This window comes from Canis aureus, chromosome 35 (genome assembly GCF_053574225.1).
Source record: "Canis aureus isolate CA01 chromosome 35, VMU_Caureus_v.1.0, whole genome shotgun sequence".
NCBI classification, from domain to species: domain Eukaryota; kingdom Metazoa; phylum Chordata; class Mammalia; order Carnivora; family Canidae; genus Canis; species Canis aureus.
This window is the reverse complement of record NC_135645.1, coordinates 24,232,722-24,251,234: the sequence shown is the minus strand read 5'-3', so window position 1 is coordinate 24,251,234 and position 18,513 is coordinate 24,232,722. Positions and strand designations below refer to the sequence as shown.

Below are 18,513 nucleotides of genomic sequence, written 5' to 3'. Positions count from 1 at the left end.
GGCTGGCGGCGTATAGCAACAGCAGACACAACCCAGAAAGGAGGGGTGGGAAACAGGAGGAGTCACTAGGGTCTGGGTTAACAATTAATTTGTAATAAGTTGCCATGTGTTTGTTTTATTTTCCACAAGAGCCATCAGGAATGCATCTAATTAATGAATTAACAGTTAACCCATTTCATTTAGCATGTATTGAGGTTGTGCAATGTAGAGATAAATGTGTGGATCTAAAAAATGATGTAAACACTGTCCCATCCTTTAACTTATTTAAGGCTATTGGTCTTTCACAAGAACAGTGCTTTGGAAAACTGAGGACATTGGGAGCAACATCAATAGTCAATTAATAATCAAGGCAAATTATTTTGATTGGTTTCCTTGATCTTGATGAGTCAATAGTCATTATTGGTACCACTCGGTTGTATATTGGAGGAGTTAATGCTGAGCTGAAAGTGACTGAAGAATTAACCTCTATGAATACGTGAGTTATATGGACTCTTGCAGATTGCTCCAAAGACCATTGATTAGCCAAATGTGTTTTGAGCCACTGTTATGCACCAGACGCTGTTCTAGGCTCTGGCTAGCATTAGGGCACTGAATAAGATAAGGTCTTTGCTCTTATGAAATTTATATTCTAGTAGGATCTAGAGCACAAGTGAAGTCATTGGATATTCATAGGGGCAAGCCAGACCTTCACTGGAAGAAGAAGAGAGGCAGAAAATAAGGGATGCAGATAGGCAGGTGAAGTGTTTCACAAAATGAGAATGATTTTGATGATTTGGCGTATCGAACTTGTTTGTGTATTCCTATGTATTTTTGGAATTTATGTTTTATTTATATGGTCATGATACAATGTCTTTACAAATAACTATGCACAGGAAAAGCTTTGCTTAGTTTTTGTTCCATCAGAGAAGTGGAGAGTGGAAGTGCTGAGTTTCTGCTACTAAGAACCTTCATATATTCTAGTGTCAAAAATTATGTCACTGCTTCTCCTAGACCTACAGATCTCTTAATCTATGAAACAATCACAATGGTGGAGGACACTTCTTCCGATTCCTTAGTTCGTCCTGGATCACTACATGGACCATCACATGCACTTGAGCCGTCCATGGCCTGCACAAAAGCACCCCTCTGAAGGCACAAGTCGGACCAGACTTGACATGGGGCTTGCCGTGGGGAGGGGGTTGCCTTCATGCACTTCCATGAGAGAGGGCTTCTTTTTGCAATATATAGCTAGGTGTGGACTTGGAAAAGTTCTCTCTCCACTGAGCTCAATTTCATCTGGGCTTGCTGCAGCCCAGAGATTCTCTTGTTTGTTTTAGAAACGATCAAAGCTATGAATAATGAGGCATTTTCTGATGCCTAATCAAACAATCATGTTATACATTTAAAAGCTGTACTGTATCTGTTTACTTATACCCGGCTTTAATCCATGAAAAGTTTTCAGGTAGCTCCAAAGCCAAATAAAAGTGATTTTCTTTTATGAGTTGCTTCTCCCATTTGCATAGATAATTTGGAGTTTGTTGTAGTATAGATACACATTGTTCTGGAATTTTATTAAACAACATAACATGAGATGCCTTTTATTCTCCTCAGGTTGGTTAAATCTCGACTTACGAGGTTCTGCCCCTCGGAGGTTGGACTCCTGAAAAATGCTGAGCGAGAACAAGAATCAGAAGAAGAGATGTGATTTTGATGGGCATCTAGTCTTTCTGGGTGAACTTCTTTTTTGGGGATTTTTTTGCTCATGATCTTGTTTCTTGATCTTTTGCTTGGAGAACAAGAGGCTAAGGATGATTCTTGGTATATTGTTTGTATTTCCAGTTTGGTTAAAGCATTTGAATTCGAATATTTTATTTTTAGATTTGAAAGTACTTTGGATGATAAATGCATTTTGCACATTGGTCATGGTATTTGGGGCCTGGAGTGATCATCTGAAGTTAATGTCCACACTAAGGAAAAGTGTTTTATTTGCCTTATAGATATCTTCAAGGTTCCTGGGCTTACTACAATTTGTAACTCATTGACATGGAATTACACTTGTTTATCTTGTTGCTGCAATGAGAAATAAATGAATGCAGGAACCTTGATACAGACACTTTAAGTCTTTGTTTTTTCACTTCAACTGTACATCACCCTTGCACCATGAAGGAGCAGTGTGACAAATTCCTTTTTGTGAGACTTCTCCTTCTGTAGTAGCCGAGATGTCCCCTGAGGAAAGTAGCCAGCAAGTGTCCTGAGTTGTGCAGTTTTTTAGAGAAGACAAGAAAAATGATCCCTAGGATCTTGGATGCAAAGCCATGAAAGATTAGGAAGGGAGAGTTATGATATCATCTATAGAGTAAAAGGTAATCACCAGAGCATAGCATGGTCACCATACTGTCTCCTGAAATAGGAGGGGTTAAAATAAGGTAAAGTATTTTATGGAATACTTGGGTAAAAAGTCAGGGCTCTCACCTAGTCTTGAACTAATTAGCCTTTAGTGGAGAGTCAAGAAATTTTTTTTCTAATTCTGGATCTATAACCAACCAACTTCTAGGACTTTAGCGATCACCATGTCCTCTCTAAAGTGAGGGAATTGAACTGGATGAGGCGCTCTCTGGCTGTCATATTTTATGACTCTAGAGTCTCTGAGACAAAGTGAAGGCAGAGACAGCTAACTGGTACAATGTTAGAAAGGCCGGTCTGCCGTGACGGAACAGGTAAGGAGGGCTTCAGGAATCCTTGAGGATTCCTGAATATGGAAGAAAGGAAGCAGCCTCCTAGGCAGCAGGAGGTGAAATGTGGGCAATTAAATCCTGAAGCTCCATGGCATTCTGGAAGCACTGACAAGTCCAGAAACCTGCCCCAGGCTGGTTTTATCACAGTGATGCAGGAGAGGGAGGTGAGTAGATTCTTTAGGCCAAAGAACTGGACACATTCATTCTTCTCCTTCTTCTCCTTCTCCTCCTTCTTCTCCTTCTCCCCCTCCCCCTCCCCCTCCCCTTTCTCCTTCTTCTTCTTCTTCTTCTTCTTCTTCTTCTTCTTCTTCTTCTTCTTCTTCTTCTTCTTCTTCTTCTTTCCTTTTAATGTAAGGATTAGAAAGAACTGATGTGGGTGCCTATAGGCTTATTTTGAATAATACAACAAACCTGAATGCACTTCTGGCATATGAAATACCCACATGTGTGTGATGTCATCATGTAATCATGGCATTCTGCCCCATGCGTGTCCTCTATCTTTTCTAGTCCAGCAAGTTTCTATAACTTTAGCAAGTTTGTGGGATCCCTGGGTGGCGCAGCGGTTTGGCGCCTGCCTTTGGCCCAGGGCGTGATCCTGGAGACCCGGGATCGAATCCCACGTCGGGCTCCCGGTGCATGGAGCCTGCTTCTCCCTTTGCCTGTGTCTCTGCCTCTCTCTCTCTCTGTGTGACTATCATAAAAAAAAAAAAAATTAAAAAAAAAAACTTTAGCAAGTTTATGTTTCAAAAGCGTGAGCTGTCAGCTGCATTTCATGAAAATGGCTTTGCTGGTACATAGGCCTGAGCAGGGACTCTGGGCATAATTAGCCTAAACCAGGTGAAGGCTGGAATTTTGAAACCTGATACAAATATTTTAGCAGTCTTTATGAGAGAGCAGAGATGTCCGTTCCTCTAGTCTCTGGACAGAAAGAATGCAAGTGAGATGCAACTCTGTGAGTTCTCAGTGGGAGAACATTGAGTTCAGGTCTAGTCCACAGCCTGAGGCTCTCTGCTTGTAGTCCCTGACATGAACAATAAATTTGAACACCACTATTGTAACTTTATGAAGCCTTTACCAAAGAAGGAGTGGGAAAAGGTGCCCTCCTTATTTTTATTCGTATTTTATCTCAACTCTTCTGAAACCCTGGGGTCTCGATTCCTAAGCCTTTGTCAAACTTCCTTTGTGGCTATCTAGTGCTTCATTTGTCACAAAGTGAAGAAACTCATGTATATAATTCAGTCCAATATCAACATTGGCTGTTGATGTGACTCCAACGCCTCAATAATTTCTGTAACCTCCAGTCTCCTTTGCTTGGAAATGCGCAGTGCAGCCTCTGATTGCGTTAACTTGCATCTTATTGTTGAAATGAGAAGTTGGGTCATGACCACTGTGGTGTACTCCTCATCATTTTGTCACTATTGGGCTCATTAATTGAGGCTCTACTGGTTATCTTTGGGATGTGGATTCATAGGGTGGTGCAGAAGTAGCTGGGGACTAAGGAACCATGAAAATAAAACTGAGAAGTGAAGAATTCTCCCCAAACTCAATAGATAAAAACATGAAAGAAAAGTTCATACACATGGAGAATAGATCCAGAAATCCTATATTCTGTCTAATGTGAATTCCAGAGAGAGAGAAGATGGGAATTTCCCCCATGTAAATGGCAGTGAGGGGAGATTTTTGCTCTAAGCTTAAGAAGGTACTTCAAGAGATGGGCAGTGATGAGGGTGACTGGGTTTCTGGACTAAACTAGTAAAAATGGGAAAGGTTAATCCTTTTTATATTTTAAGTTCAATTTATAAATATTGAGTCTTGCAAATATAAACACTCGATTTTAAGGAGACTTTGATGTTAGAGCACAATTTTACATTCAGATAATTAGATTTCCCTTTAAACATCTTAAACTCTATTTATGAATTAAGTATTTTTGAAATTCTTCCAGAAGGACACTTCAGTTAACTGACAAATCTTTCCAAGTTGTTGCTATTCTTGCAAATCTAATGTATTAACCTTAAAATATGGAGAAACTAAGTGTTTTGTTTTGTTTTTGTTTTTGTTTCTTTGAGTGGGGAGGGGAGAGGCAAAGGGAGAGGGAGAGAATCCTAAGCAGGCTTCATGCCCAGCACAGAGCCCGACACAGGGTTCAGTCTCACCACCCTGAGAACATAACCTGAGCTGAAATCAAGAGTTGGAGGCCCAACTGACGGAGCCACCCAGGTGCCCCAGTGCGTAAGTGCTCTTAAATGTTCTGCTACAGTGAGTAAACTTACTGAGATTTCAATTTAAAATCACAAGCCTAAATCTGTTACTCAATTAAACGTTTGTAAGTTAGACTTGCAAAACCAATCATCAGAGACACAATTATTTTCAAAATTATGAATGCCTATAGTGCTAAACGTGTATAATTTCTTTCTTAACACAAAAATATCATTATGAGTTTGAATCTCTTCAACATTACTTCTTTTTTTTAACTTAAAACTTGCCTTTTTATTTTTATTTATTTTTTTCAATCATTTGAAGATTTTATTTGTCCATTTTACAGGTGAGAAAACTGCGACACAAAGAGATTAAATAAAGCAGTCCAAGGTCATTTAGGTAGGGAGTGGTGTGTCAGGATTTGTATCCAGGAAGTCTGACTTCAGAATCTTCATTCTTTTTTTTTTTTAATTGTTATTTTTTTTTATTGGAGTTGAATTTGCCAACATATATCACCCAGGGCTCATCCCATCAAGTGCTCCCCTCAGTGCCCGTCACCCAGTCACCCCAACCCCCTGCCCACCTCCCTTTCCACTACCCCTTGTACATCACTTACTTCTAAGTCTTTCCATGATAACACAGGCTTACTGTTAAGGAGGTGATTTGTGTATGACAGGCATTGTGGGAAATATCTAGTCTGCCCCTTGAGCTCTTGGATCCAGATTCTGAATGGAATAGGATTCTTGGCAGTGATCCTAACCGCACATGCTGAATCCTGTTATTTATGGTCACTACATCAGACTCTCCACTCGGGCTGTCTCCCAGCCTTTTAAAGCACAGGAAAGGCACCATCCTGAGGGGGAGTCATACTTCAAATTACCTGTCTTTTCCACCTACTCATGAAAATCCGCCACCCTCGCCCAGGCTGTCATGTCACTTGATGGAATTTCATTATTCTTTAACTCTAAAGATATTTAAATATACTTCCTTCTAAGTATAAAGACTTCTGAACTTGATGTTATCCTACACTTTGAAAAATATATTTCTTATTGGGTAAGACTATTCAATTTTTACAGATATTAAAGCGATAGCCTAATGAATTCTAGGTCACTTTTCTTTGAAGTCAGTAATTCAGCTAACAGCCGTGAGATTAGATGTCAGTGTTTCTTAGCTTGCTGCTGCTGTAAGGCAGGGAGACTATTGTTCAGTTGTGTGCGTGCGTTGTAGGAGGAATTCCTATGACTAATGCAAAATGTTAAAATAGAGGTGAGAAAAACACCTCTTACCTCTCATGAACTTGGGCAATTCTGGCGGTTTTCAAATGTCCTAAGGGAGGATTAAGGAGTTTAAGTAAGAAGCTTGGGTGGAATCCAAAATAATCCCTCCTTGATGATTTGTGTCTGAAGCTAAAATACATACAGGTTCTAAAATATATAGACAGAAGCTCACCCAAGTAAACAAGAGGCTTGGCAATTAGAATGGAACTCTCTTCTCCGAGGAGAAACTGACCCGGGTTCCTTTGCCTCTCAGATCAGGTCCGAGGTAACTAGCATTATGCTCCAATAAAATCACTTCACTTGAGCATAATTCACCATGCAGGATGCTGTCATACTGTCCAACAAAACCCTTGGACCAGTCAGACTGACTTCTTTTCTGGTCCCCTAAATATGTTTAATTTCTGTATCTATGTTGTATTAACTACCCTGCCTCCCTGGCTCCTTGAAGCTTATCTTCTGGAGATTCTTTGAGGCTCAGTTCAAAGCTTTTTCTTTTCTACTGCTTCATCCTACTCTTCCCTGCCTGCAAGCTCATACAGCGCTAAGTCCAGAGTGGCATTGGATCATGTTCCAGCCAATTCTTCCTTCTTACTATTTTATAATCCCCTAAAGACAGCGATACTTTGCATGTGTGTGTTTTACAGACGTGGACATTTATTATTATAAAATCAACTGGTTTAATAAAAAGCATTATAGTTAAAGATAATTTAATACAAATGCATGTTAAAATGAATGTAAATTGTGATTCTTTTTGACTGCAAACAAGTGGTTACCCAAAGAAGAAACAAGATCTCCTTAATGGTTATAATAAAGCCTATCCCTGAGAAGTCAGAGAGTATTACACAGAAGTATTTATATTGTTCTTCTACTACATCTCATACTTGCTTTTAAAGAATCAGAATTTAAACAGAATATGAAAAAATAAATTATAATCAAATATACCTGTATAAGATTTTTATTGAAGACATGATTAGCACTGTATAAATGCCTGAATGTGAGACTACAAATAAAGTAAAATGTTGAAGGACTCTGTTTTCTCAATTTTAGAAAAGGGGAATTTTCTGAAGACAAGTGTTCAAAGTTAAAGTGCAAGGACTCCACTAATTTCACACACTGCTATAAACAAATTGTGATGAAATGAAAACCACTCTTTTTAAGGCAAACATACTTTCTAATATGAAAAGCACAAACTGGGCTTTCGGAATCACAAAAATTCTGAAACAGTAAGGTAAGATGACAAAAAACAAGGTGAAATGAAGAAAAATCGTATTTTTGTGATTTCTTTTTTACACAGCTATGCTTAGTCTAAGTAAATCTTCCACAGGCATGCTTTTCGTGGCATCCAGTTGGTTATATTCCTCTGTGAGCCCTAATAAAGATGACACAGTTCCACGAAATGGCTTTCCTCCATCCCTTCCATTTGTACATAGTGATGAAGATGAGCTTTTTTTCTTGTAGAAGCTCATCAATCTCTCAGTTCCATGAAGGTAGGCTTCATGTATGTGTTATGTGCTAGAGCTAATAATGGGAATGGCCTGCCAGGGACCAAACACAAGCTGGTTTTCCAGCCTTCTTGATTCCAGGAGACAAGCCTCAGAGGTTCTTAATCTTTCCGTATTTCTTTTTTTTTTTTAAATATAGTTTTTTTTTTTATGATAGTCACACAGAGAGAGAAAGAGAGGCAGAGACACAGGCAGAGGGAGAAGCAGGCTTCATGCACCGGGAGCCCGACGTGGGATTCGATCCCGGGTCTCCAGGATCGCGCCCTGGGCCAAAGGCAGGCGCCAAACCGCTGCACCACCCAGGGATCCCTTTCCGTATTTCTGCAAAGTTCTGAAACCTGTACATTTCTTCTAACCATAAGGGCACAGGCAAAGTCGAGACTATGTTTAGGGTCAGCCTGAATTAGCTGGTGATCTTTACTAAAAGCATCTTAACACATGTGATTGAACCTTTGGGTAGGAATGTTAACATCTGCCAGTGTACGTAGAGGTGTTAGGCTTGACCCTAGACAATGCTAGTTAAGGAAAAGGAACTAAATTCATGCTGATTTCATTAAGGTCCATATTAAGGGGCCCTTCAAACCTTGCAGAGCTTGTTAGGTTCAGCAGCAAATTTGCCACAACGATGTTCATTGCATCAAAGGGCTTCTGGTGCTGTTTTCCAAAAAGCCCCTGAACTTGAAGTAACCAGACTCTTTGGCCTTAAAGTTGTACCCAACTCTCTAGAACTCACCATGAGGTCAATTTTCCTAATGATGTCAAATAAAGATTAGTTGTCAGTGGGCAACACACAGTCTGCATGCTCATTAAATCCCTTCATTGCCAAGATGCTATTATAAGGCAAGGTTATGACATCATGCTCACCAGAAGGATAAATTGAGGCCATGAATCTATATAGTATTGGGAATTCACCTTCAAGCACCTTTAAAAGAAGTGTGGCAAGTCCAGATCCTGCTCCTCCTCCCATGGAATGTATTATATTAAAAAAAAAAAACCAAAAAACAAAAAACAAGACTACGAACAATCACAGGGCTCTGCTATCTTTGAGTTTCTCTAAAATCTGTTCTTCATAAAGGCTGCCAACAACTTTGTGATCCACAATCCAATTGTTCCCTGAGCCAGAAATATTGGTGATGAGTTGCTTGCTATCAAACACACCTCTCAATGGTCCCTGCAGAATTTCACGTACTACTGCTTCCTCCATGTCCATCAAGAAAGCTCGTGCTTTCAAAGAACAAATTTTCCCCTTGAAAATACTGCCAGCATCACCAACCATTCTGGTATCCACATTTCTAAAGAAGCTGCTTATTGCCTTGTCATAAATTCCCTTCTGGTTGGCCGTGGGATGCTCCCTAAGCACCGGATCCCAGAAGCGGCGGCCCATCTGGTTTCCACACTGGCTGGCCTACCTGTATGACCATCGACCACACTGTGGTGCGGTGAGATCAGGGCACTGGCGAGCCCACACTTGCTTTCATACTCCCAGCCTGGGCCACCCACCAGCAGCAACCATACTTCTTTTTTCTCTACTGTTACTCCTAAGGAACCCTTCTCAACCTGTAGCTACAGGAACAGAATAAAGAGAGAAAAATCAAAGGAAGATATTATTAAGAGAAAGTAGGTCTCAAATGGTTATCTAGAGGTGAGGACACAGATACCAGAGAGTTAGTGATTTGTCCAAGGTCATGCAGTCAATCAGTGGCTGAGCCCATGTTGGAATTTAAGTCCTCTGACACCAAAAGTTGGGGCTCTTTCCACTTTAGAGGTGACACTACTGCATAGTGAATAGTTCAGGTCCTTCTTAGATAGACCTGCCTCATTTTAAAGACCATCTCTCCCCCATCCCTGCTGGCCACAAAGTTTCTGTTCAAATATCTGGTCAGACATTGTCTTGGGTTGGGCTGCTACAACAGAGCACCATAGACTGGGTGTTTGGAGCAACAGACATTTATTTCCTACAGTTCTGGAGGGTGGGAAGTCCAAGATCAAGGCACCAGTAGACCTGGTGTTCGGTGAAGGCCTTGGTTTGCAGACTGGCTTGTATCCTCATGTGGTGCCAAGACAGATTGTCTCCCCCCAACTATCTTCTTTATAAGGAAACTAATCTCAGCATGAGGGCCCCTCTCTATCTGATTACCTTCCAAAGGCCTCACTTCCAAATACAATCACATTGGGGATTGGATTGGATGAATGGCCAAGTACTGAATATCCTGGATAATGAACCGCAGGAAAAAAACAATAGCAACAGTGCTACCCTCTAGTGGCAGAGCGTGGCAACACAACTCCTAAGACACAACCAGGTTCACATCCTAAAACGAGTCAGACCACAAACATTGTTAGAGGTAGAGTTTGGGTTATTTTTTTAAAACCTTAATTTTTAAAAACTTTAAAAAAATTTAAAAAATGAATACATACATGACCTTAAGTTACACTTAGGCTTAGCTTAATGTTTTAGACTTCAAAATAAGGCATGTATTTGAACTGGAAAATGTATGCTGAAGATAATATTACAAATGTCAGGCATGAAAATATTATCTCTCCCGACTGTTGTATTACCAGCTATAAAATGTATTCACCTTATTGAGAAACCTGCTGATAACTTGTCTTGGTTGATACATTTATGCTGTTTTATGGCCCCACATAGGTTGGCAAGCTTCCATAACAGGTCATTTTGTCATTCCAATATTCCTCAAGGAGGAATGTAGGGTAAACACTCACGGAGTAAATCATTTACCAACTAGTGACTTCTGCATTATTATCTTTGCTGTGCTTTAACGCATTATATCCCTGCTCTCTAACTAGATCACAAACTCCTTGAGTATCATACACTATTATTAAACTTTCTGGAGATTATGGATCTAATCTGGAAAATGCGTGGTGTCTGTTGCAAAATGCCCCCTGTATTTTTCAGGTTCTCCAGAAACAATATATATATATGCCAATTAATTTAACAATTAATGAATACTTATTAATTAATAATTAAATAATTATACTAGATGGAGATAATTAGGATTCAGAAAACTATCTTGTCAAGATAAAAATAGTGGAATTTTATGTAGGACATCAAAAATGCCAAGTTATCTCACCTCAGATAAGCTTATGATTTCATACTACTATTTTCAGATGGTCTAGTGTTCACATGGGACTAGTGCTTCTTGGCTGAGACTCTATTTTTCCCTGTAAATTCTGCATTTCACCTGAGGGAGCCTTTTTAGAAGGTAAAGAAGAAAATTAAACCTTTTCCTACACTATGCCTCTCAACCTACCCATAATTGACTGATTCTTTCCTCTTTTAATCTTAACCACACACCTGTGGCTGTCAGCTCATATTTGGGGGATATAAAAGGGAAAGATATAAAAGAGGAGAAAGTGGGAAAAGAAAGATGAAGGAACAAGTCAGAAGAGACAAAGAGAGGAATTGAGATTCTCTGGAGCAAGATGCAGAAGTAAACTTCAAACTAAAAAAAGAATTTGAGAGTTCCTTTTCTTTCATCTTCTGGAACACAGAGAAATTAATTCAGGGTTACATTAATCAGAGTCCAGAATCTACTATGGACACACATTGTAGTTTCATAGGCACCAAACATCTGCAAGTAATAAGTGAATTACTTTCACAAAATGATGCTGGGTTTTCCTCTATGGAGCAATCAGCCCTCAAGAAGCCCTCAAGACCCTCAAGACCCTCAAGATCTAGAACACCTGGCTCTGGAGAGCATTGGAGGCACCTGGAGAACTAAGGCATCTAGAGGAAGCTAATCTCAGCATGAGGGCCCCTCTCTGATTATCTGATTACCTTCCAAAGGCCTCACTTCCAAATACAATCACATTGGGGATTGGATTGGATGAATGGCCAAGTACCGAATATACTAAATAATAAACCACAGAAAAAACAATAGCAATAGTGCTACCCTCTAGCGGCAGAGCGAGGCAACACAACTCCTAAGACACAACCAGGTTGACGTCCTAAAACGAGTTAGACCACAAACATTGTTTGAGGTAGAGTTTGGGTTATTTTTTTTAAATCTTAATTTTTAAAAACTTTTAAAAAATTTAAAAATTAATACCTACATGACCTTAACTTACTTACACTTAGGCTTAAAATCAGTTTTAAGCTTAATGTTTTAGACTTCAAAATAAGGCATGTATTTGAACTGGAAAATGTATGCTGAATATAATATGGCAAATGTCAGGTATGAAAGGTCAGTAACAAAGAAAGGTCAGACACCTGGTGACTTCCTTTTGGCCCAGGAAAGGTTTTTCAGTATCTTTCTCCCTGCTGTCCTTTGGCGACCAGGTAGAAACAGAGGTGGGTAGGGTTGTTTAGATCAATAAGCAGGTGAATTCAAAGGTTTCTCTGTTAGCAGTTCTGAGTTTTCACTAGTGAAGGGGCGGCCAATGTCGTTGGGAGGTTTTCCAATGGAGAAACAAACTCAGAGGCTCATCTCTAAGGAATAGCAGGTGGGGAAGTTGAGATTGGCCTTTGTTATTAGTGTCATGGGAGGTAAGGTAAGCAGGTTTCTGTGTAATTAGCTCTCTATTGGGGTCATAGTCCAGAAGGTAGGGAAATAAAAGAGATTTCAGAAGGTCTTGATGTTTTGGGGTTTAAGCTCATTATGAATCTGGTTAAATAAATGAATAAGGTACAATGAAGATTAGTGGTTTCACAGGTGACAGAAATATAGGCTGCTTGTGAATTTGAGCAGGGTCATCTGAAAATCTGGCAATCTTTAAACCCATGAGACTTCCATAAACACTAACAAAGGAATGTTCTAGTACACAAAAATGTCATTTAGTCTCTCGCCATTTGCTGGTTTACTGCAAACTTGATTCACTTGCTCTGGGAGAGCTCCTCTTGAACAGCGGTTACTAAACTTCAGCAGACATCAAGTTGGAGGACTGGTTGCTGGGCCCACCCCCCCGAGTTTCAGATTCAGTGATTTCCTATTTTATTTCATGGGTTATAACGTGAGACCATTGTTTATTTTGATGCTCAAACTGCCAGAGATATTGGGAGAAATCTGTCCTCACTTTTGGGGCAAGAGAAAGCAGAACTAGACACTTCATTCTCAGTTTTGCCCAATTCTCATGCGGAGTGAAAACCTGTGGCCTCCACGTCGGCATTCCCATCCCCTTGCTGTGGTTCTAATGATTTCCAGAGTCCCTGAAAGGGGAGATGGGGCTACCATTCACACAGAGAGTACCCAGGGATAGGTGGGGAGCCCTCAGGATGGTCCTGTGTTATCCTAGAACCAATAGGTTCTGATGTACCAAAGGAAAGACTGCGGCCCTGCCACCGAGGGCTCAGTGGGGTAAGCATGGCCACGGCTGGCCAGCCTCCTCCCTCCTTGGCCTCTTGAGATGCCTGCATTCCAAAGAGCAGACGGCTTGCACATGTGCAGTGTGCTCCAGGACTTGGTTACCCCAAAAAGCACCTGTATCCTCCACCCAAAGATCACTGCACCACAGCCCTGTTCAAACCATTGATCATCAGCCCTGAGCACGTACCAGCTACACCTGAATCACTGCTGCTTCTCTGTTAGCAGTTCTGAGTTTTCACTAGTGAAGGGGCGGCCAACGTCGTTGGGAGGTTTTCCAATATGGAGAAACAAACTCAGAGGCTCATCTCTAAGGAATAACAGGTGGGGAAGTTGAGTTTGGCCTTTGTTGTTAGTCTCTCATGTTCTGTCTCCCTTTCTGATATTTCCCACTCATTTTTTTTTCCTTTCCCCTTTATTCCCTTTCACTGTTTTTTATATTCCCCAAATGAATGAGACCATCTAATGTTTGTCTAATCCAAAGCTGTTAAGTTTCTATTTTGGGGGGATGCCTGGGTGGTGAAGTTGGTTAAGCATCTGCCTTCGGCTCAGGTCGTGGTCCTGAGGTCCTGGGATGGAGCCCCACATCTGGCTCCCTGCTCAGTGAGGAGCCTGCTTCTCCTCCCTCTGCTCCCCTGCTCCTGCTCTCTCTTGCTTGCTCTCTATCTCAAATAAAATCTTAAAAAAAAGTTTCTGTTTTTTTTTTTTTAAGGCACAATGGAAGTTATTTAGTTCAAATATTAGCTTTAAGAAGTAATATCACACCCCTTTCTTTGAAATACTTGACTGTTGCAGACAACAGTTTTCCTTTCTGAGATCAGAAGGTCTTGACTGGGGGGCTCAGTGGTTTAGCGCTGCCTTCAGCTCAGGTCGTGATCCTGGAGACTCGGGATCGAGTCCCACATTGGGTTCCCTGCATGGAGCCTGCTTCTGCCCCCCCACCCCATCTCTCATGAATAAATAAATAATCTTTTAAAAAAAGAAGGTCATGACTGTATTCATGCATTTATCTGATAGCCATTTCCCTTGGATTTTGCTTCCGTCAGAATTAGCCCTCTGTAGCTTTTCTTTTTCCATGTTTCTGATGACCTGTTTTGAAATTCTTATAGAATTCAAATTTTATCCCTTACCAAATATGTAATTCCCTTCTCCTACAGTAAAGAACTTGGTTCTCATATTCTTATATCCTTATCCTTATATCCTTATCAGATATATCCTTATCTGATATTCTTATATCAGCCTGTGTAGAACTAATTTTTGATCTTCAGCCCCACCCTGCCAATGTGTGGATACTCTTCTCTTTGTTTGGGGTCTGACTCCCTATTCTAGGCTCCACTTGGACACCCTCCTCACTCAACTCTGCCTCTGAATTCCCACACCGACCAGCCCACACATGCAGATGCCCCTGTGACCCTTCTTGGTCTGTAAAGGAATGCCCTCCTCTCCCTGCCCTGGCTTTGATTTCCCACATCAGGCTGTCTCTTGCCTGAAGGTCTTCCTCACCCCTTGGTTGTGAGGCCGTCCCTCCCTATCATATGGGTGCCTTAGTCACTCTGCTTGGAATTGACATCTCATTCGAGGTTCTCTTGTACTCTTTGCCCTCCCCTATTGGGCTTTCACATCTGCTCTGGTCTATTGTTCCTCTCTACCCCTACTAAAGACACCTGCCTTGTTCTTCTTCAATGGACTTTAGGACTGAAATTTTCAAGAAGGGAAGGCTTCAACTAAGTTGTTAAAAATATGAGGAAATAGAAGTTCAGATGTTTATGTGGCTTGTCCAGGGTCACAGAGCAAATTTGAGACAACGTACAACGTCAGTACAAATTCAGGCATTCCTGAGTGTAAGCTGTGTGAGGGCGGGGACCTTGCCTCTCTCGTCCACTCTATCATCCTCAGTACTTAGCACAATGTCTGCATTGAGTAGAACAAATAAATAAATGAATTATACTCTGTTGAGTTCTTTTCTTTTTCCTTTTTATTATCTTGATAGATGTGTGTGTGTGTGTGTATAAAATTGATGCCGATATACTTGTCTATAACCAATAGAAATTCATGCTCTTATATAAATGTCAATATCTAAGTATCTGTGCCTAGGATTTCTTCTATTCCATAAATTTCTAGAGTTCCTAGCTGGATAGTTGGCATGTTAGTGAAAATATAAAAGTACTAAGAAGCTACAGCCATTGTGACATCCCAGGATTCCTGCATTTCCATTGAGTGTGGAAAAGAAAATGTCTGAGCACCACCAAAATCAGTTTTTCAGTCACCAGACTACAGCCCCTTTAAAATATTTGAAATACTACCAGGGAAAAATACCATCACCATATGGCAGACGTGGGACCCATGATCAGTTTCTTCAGTCACTCTGCTCAACCTAGTAAGGTTGATCGTGATCATGGAAGGCAGTGGCTTCAAAGCATGTTCTGAAAGATCGCTATCTCTGAGAAATTCTTCTGGAGAAGAGGATTCTGTGGTCAACAATGGAAACTTGACAATTCACAATGTATGTGAGCATATTAAAGGCTCTAAGAAACTCTAGAGTTGAAGAAAACTATTACCATTGTGTAAACTAATATCACTCAAATTTCCTTAACCACAGAGCTCTTGTTTAGAGTAATATCCGCCCAAGTCTCATTTCCTCATTCATACAATGGGCAAAAATACCTGTTATGTGTGAGTAATTGTACAGAATAAATGAGACAAAGATACAGAAAATGAATAGCACAGTGCTTCTAGGCACTTCATAAGAGCTACTTCCTTTTCTTATACATTATGAATTTTAAATGGTTCCTTTTACTTTTGAAAGAATAATAGATGTATTATTATTATAATGGAAAAATATTAAATGCATAAGGTAAAAACATCAAATCACAAAAGGAATGTAAATGAAAAATGCATTTCTTAGATCTCTGAGATTAGCAAGAAGAGTTTTTTTATGTACCCTTCCAGACACTTTCTGTGCATATACAGGCAGACATCTGAGAAATGGATTTTTAAAAATCTATTCACAGCAAATGAAACAACGAATTCACATTTGTTTATTTTGTGCTGCTGCAGCATTACCTCTAAGTTCTTCCATTTTGGGGTACATCGATTTGTTTTTCTGAAATCCTTGGATGGGGCAAAAGTTAGAGGCCGTGTTCATATCCACTGAAGCTGTATTTTGATAGAATATTATGGATAACAGGGGAAATATATAGTTGTTTGGGGGGTTGAAAAAAGTCAGCTTACATGTGTCCTCTTTTATTTTTTTATTTTTTGAAAATATTTTATTTATTTATTCATGAGAGATACAGAAAGACGAGCAGAGACAGGGAGAAGTCCTCTGTGGGGAGCTCGATGCAGGCAGGACTCGATCCCAGGACTCTGGGATCAGGACCTGAGCTGAAGGCAGATGCTCAACCACTGAGCCACCCAGGCGTCCCTAAATGTGTCCTCTTTTATAAAATCTTTCTTAACCCACCGGGAACAGGACTTTGACTGAGGTTAATAATCATTCATTCAAATACTCAGTTAAGAGTGGAGAGGGGATAGGGGAAAAGAACATGAGAGCCTGGGCAAGAGAGCTGAAGCTTCAGGGATACCAGTTTACACTGACCAGGATGTGAATTAGTCTGCTAGATTAAAAAAAAAAAAATTAGTCTGTTAGAGCTGCTGTAACAAAGTACTACAATTGAGTGACCTAAGCACCACAAATTTATTGTCTTACAGTTCTGGAGGCTAGAAGCCCCAAATCAAGGTCTTAGCAGTGTTGGTTCCTTCTGAGGGTTCAGAGGGAAGGCTCTGTTCCAGGCCTCTTTCCTCGGCGTGAGGTTAGCCATCCTCTCCCTGTGTTTCTTCCTAAATTCTTGCCTTTGCGTATCTCTGTGCAAATTTCCTCTTTTTTTTTTTTTTTTTTAAGATTTTATTTATTCATGAGAGGCACAGAGACACAGGCAGAGGGAGAAGCAGGCTCCCTGCAGGGAGCCCGATGTGGGTCTCGTCTCCAGGATCACACCCAGGGCTGAAGGGGTCGCTAAACCACTGAGCCACTCGGCTGCCCACAAATTTCCTCTTCTTATTAAGGACAATAGTTTCATTGGTTTAGAGCCCACTTTAACGACCTCATTTTAACTTGCTTACCTCTAGAATGACCCTATTTCCAAATAAGGTCATATTCTAGGTATGAGGGTTTAGGACTTCAACACAGGAATTTTTAGGGGAACACAATTCAGCTCATAATAGCTGGCTCATAATACTGGGATTTGTTGCTTTACCAAAATTCACCCTGTGCTAGTAAAGCCCATATACCAACTGCAGCTTTCAAAATGTGGGCTCCTTTAAAAGAGTGCAAATTCTGGAATCATGTGTATGTCAACTGCTTAAACCTCTTGTTGATAAGAGGGAATCTGTGTGGCTTGAAGCACCTGTTAGTTTACCTCTGTGAGGTCCCCCTACAACCAAAGTGTAAGAAGATGACTTGGTCTCTATTATTATTATTATTATTATTATTATTATTATTTTGCTCCCTTCCCCAGCTTCTTGCTTATCTGAACATTTATACTTTGACCCTATTAACTATTCCCTCCCCTTTCTCCTTTATTACCCTGAGTTATCTTCTCTTCCCATAATTCCAACTTCTTTTTTTCATGTTCCCATTCAGCGAAGGATGAGGAAATTGCAATGAGAGCATGTACCTTTTATTAGATGATTCAAACTGCAGCCTGCCTTGATTAACCTGAAAAGTCCTAAGAAATGAGGACTCCTGCCTCATAGATCACTGAAAGGAGGAATTATTTTTATTTTTTAAGGATAGCTTCTGATTACACTTGGCTCGAGAAGAAAGAAGCTAGTTGTTTTTCCGCCAGTAGTGGATTTGTGGTTTGGCTTTCCCATGGCTTCCTGCCGTGCGTGTGACCTCAGGGTGCTGGTGGTCATTGCATGTGGACTGGTGACGATCATCATTTTGGCCCTGGGCATCTGGATGACTGTGATTACGGTCCAGAAAGGTAATATCATTTATGTTTAATTATGTTGTGTTTATCTTTTAGTTGCTATGTTTAACTCAAATCAAGAGAAGGTTTTGAGCCCTCGTTCCTCACACCTGACACACCAGGGACTGCAAATGGCCATGTCTGGGCTGAGGCTGCCCACCATGTATGTATTTCATATATGAAATACAACAGGTAAGGGGCAGCTGATGCCTTGCATATGGTTGTACACACATGAATATGAATATGTGTGTATGAGTGGGCAGGGTGATGAACTAATTACATAGTTTAATTAGCCTCTTCTTGCTCTTTTAACTCCTGATTGGATAATGGCATGATTAAAATCACTCATAACACATGTTTGGGTTTGTTTAGCTAAATCCAAGAAAGATAAATGATGATGGACCCACACAGACATATGCACATAACCAAACACATGCAGAATGGAATTTCATCTCAAGGAGAGAGTTTAGGAATGTTCTCACTAGGATTGTAACTAAAACCTGATGGTTTGTGCACAAAGTTCTCACCTTCCAAGT

At 40.4% G+C, this 18,513-nt stretch overlaps 2 protein-coding genes and 1 pseudogene across 10 annotated transcripts in view; 2 read left to right on the top strand and 1 right to left on the bottom strand.

Annotated features, from left to right (window-relative positions):
* The window catches only part of TMEM45A (transmembrane protein 45A), a 65,637-nt gene extending 63,545 nt beyond the window's left edge, over positions 1-2,092 (top strand). For all 9 annotated transcript variants that reach the window (XM_077884552.1, XM_077884547.1, XM_077884551.1 and 6 more), the window contains one exon: positions 1,591-2,092. In XM_077884552.1, coding sequence (XP_077740678.1) covers positions 1,591-1,684 — 94 coding nt within the window. In that variant the 3' untranslated portion in view covers positions 1,685-2,092. The remainder of the gene's footprint in view (positions 1-1,590) is intronic.
* A 5,381-nt stretch (positions 2,093-7,473) lies between these two features.
* On the bottom strand, positions 7,474-16,149 carry LOC144305118 (tubulin epsilon chain-like; annotated as a pseudogene).
* Positions 16,150-17,647: 1,498 nt separating this feature from the next.
* The window catches only part of ADGRG7 (adhesion G protein-coupled receptor G7), a 65,134-nt gene continuing 64,268 nt past the window's right edge, over positions 17,648-18,513 (top strand). Inside the window, exon 1 of the mRNA XM_077883853.1 lies at positions 17,648-17,992. Coding sequence (XP_077739979.1) covers positions 17,878-17,992 — 115 coding nt within the window. The 5' untranslated portion in view covers positions 17,648-17,877. The remainder of the gene's footprint in view (positions 17,993-18,513) is intronic.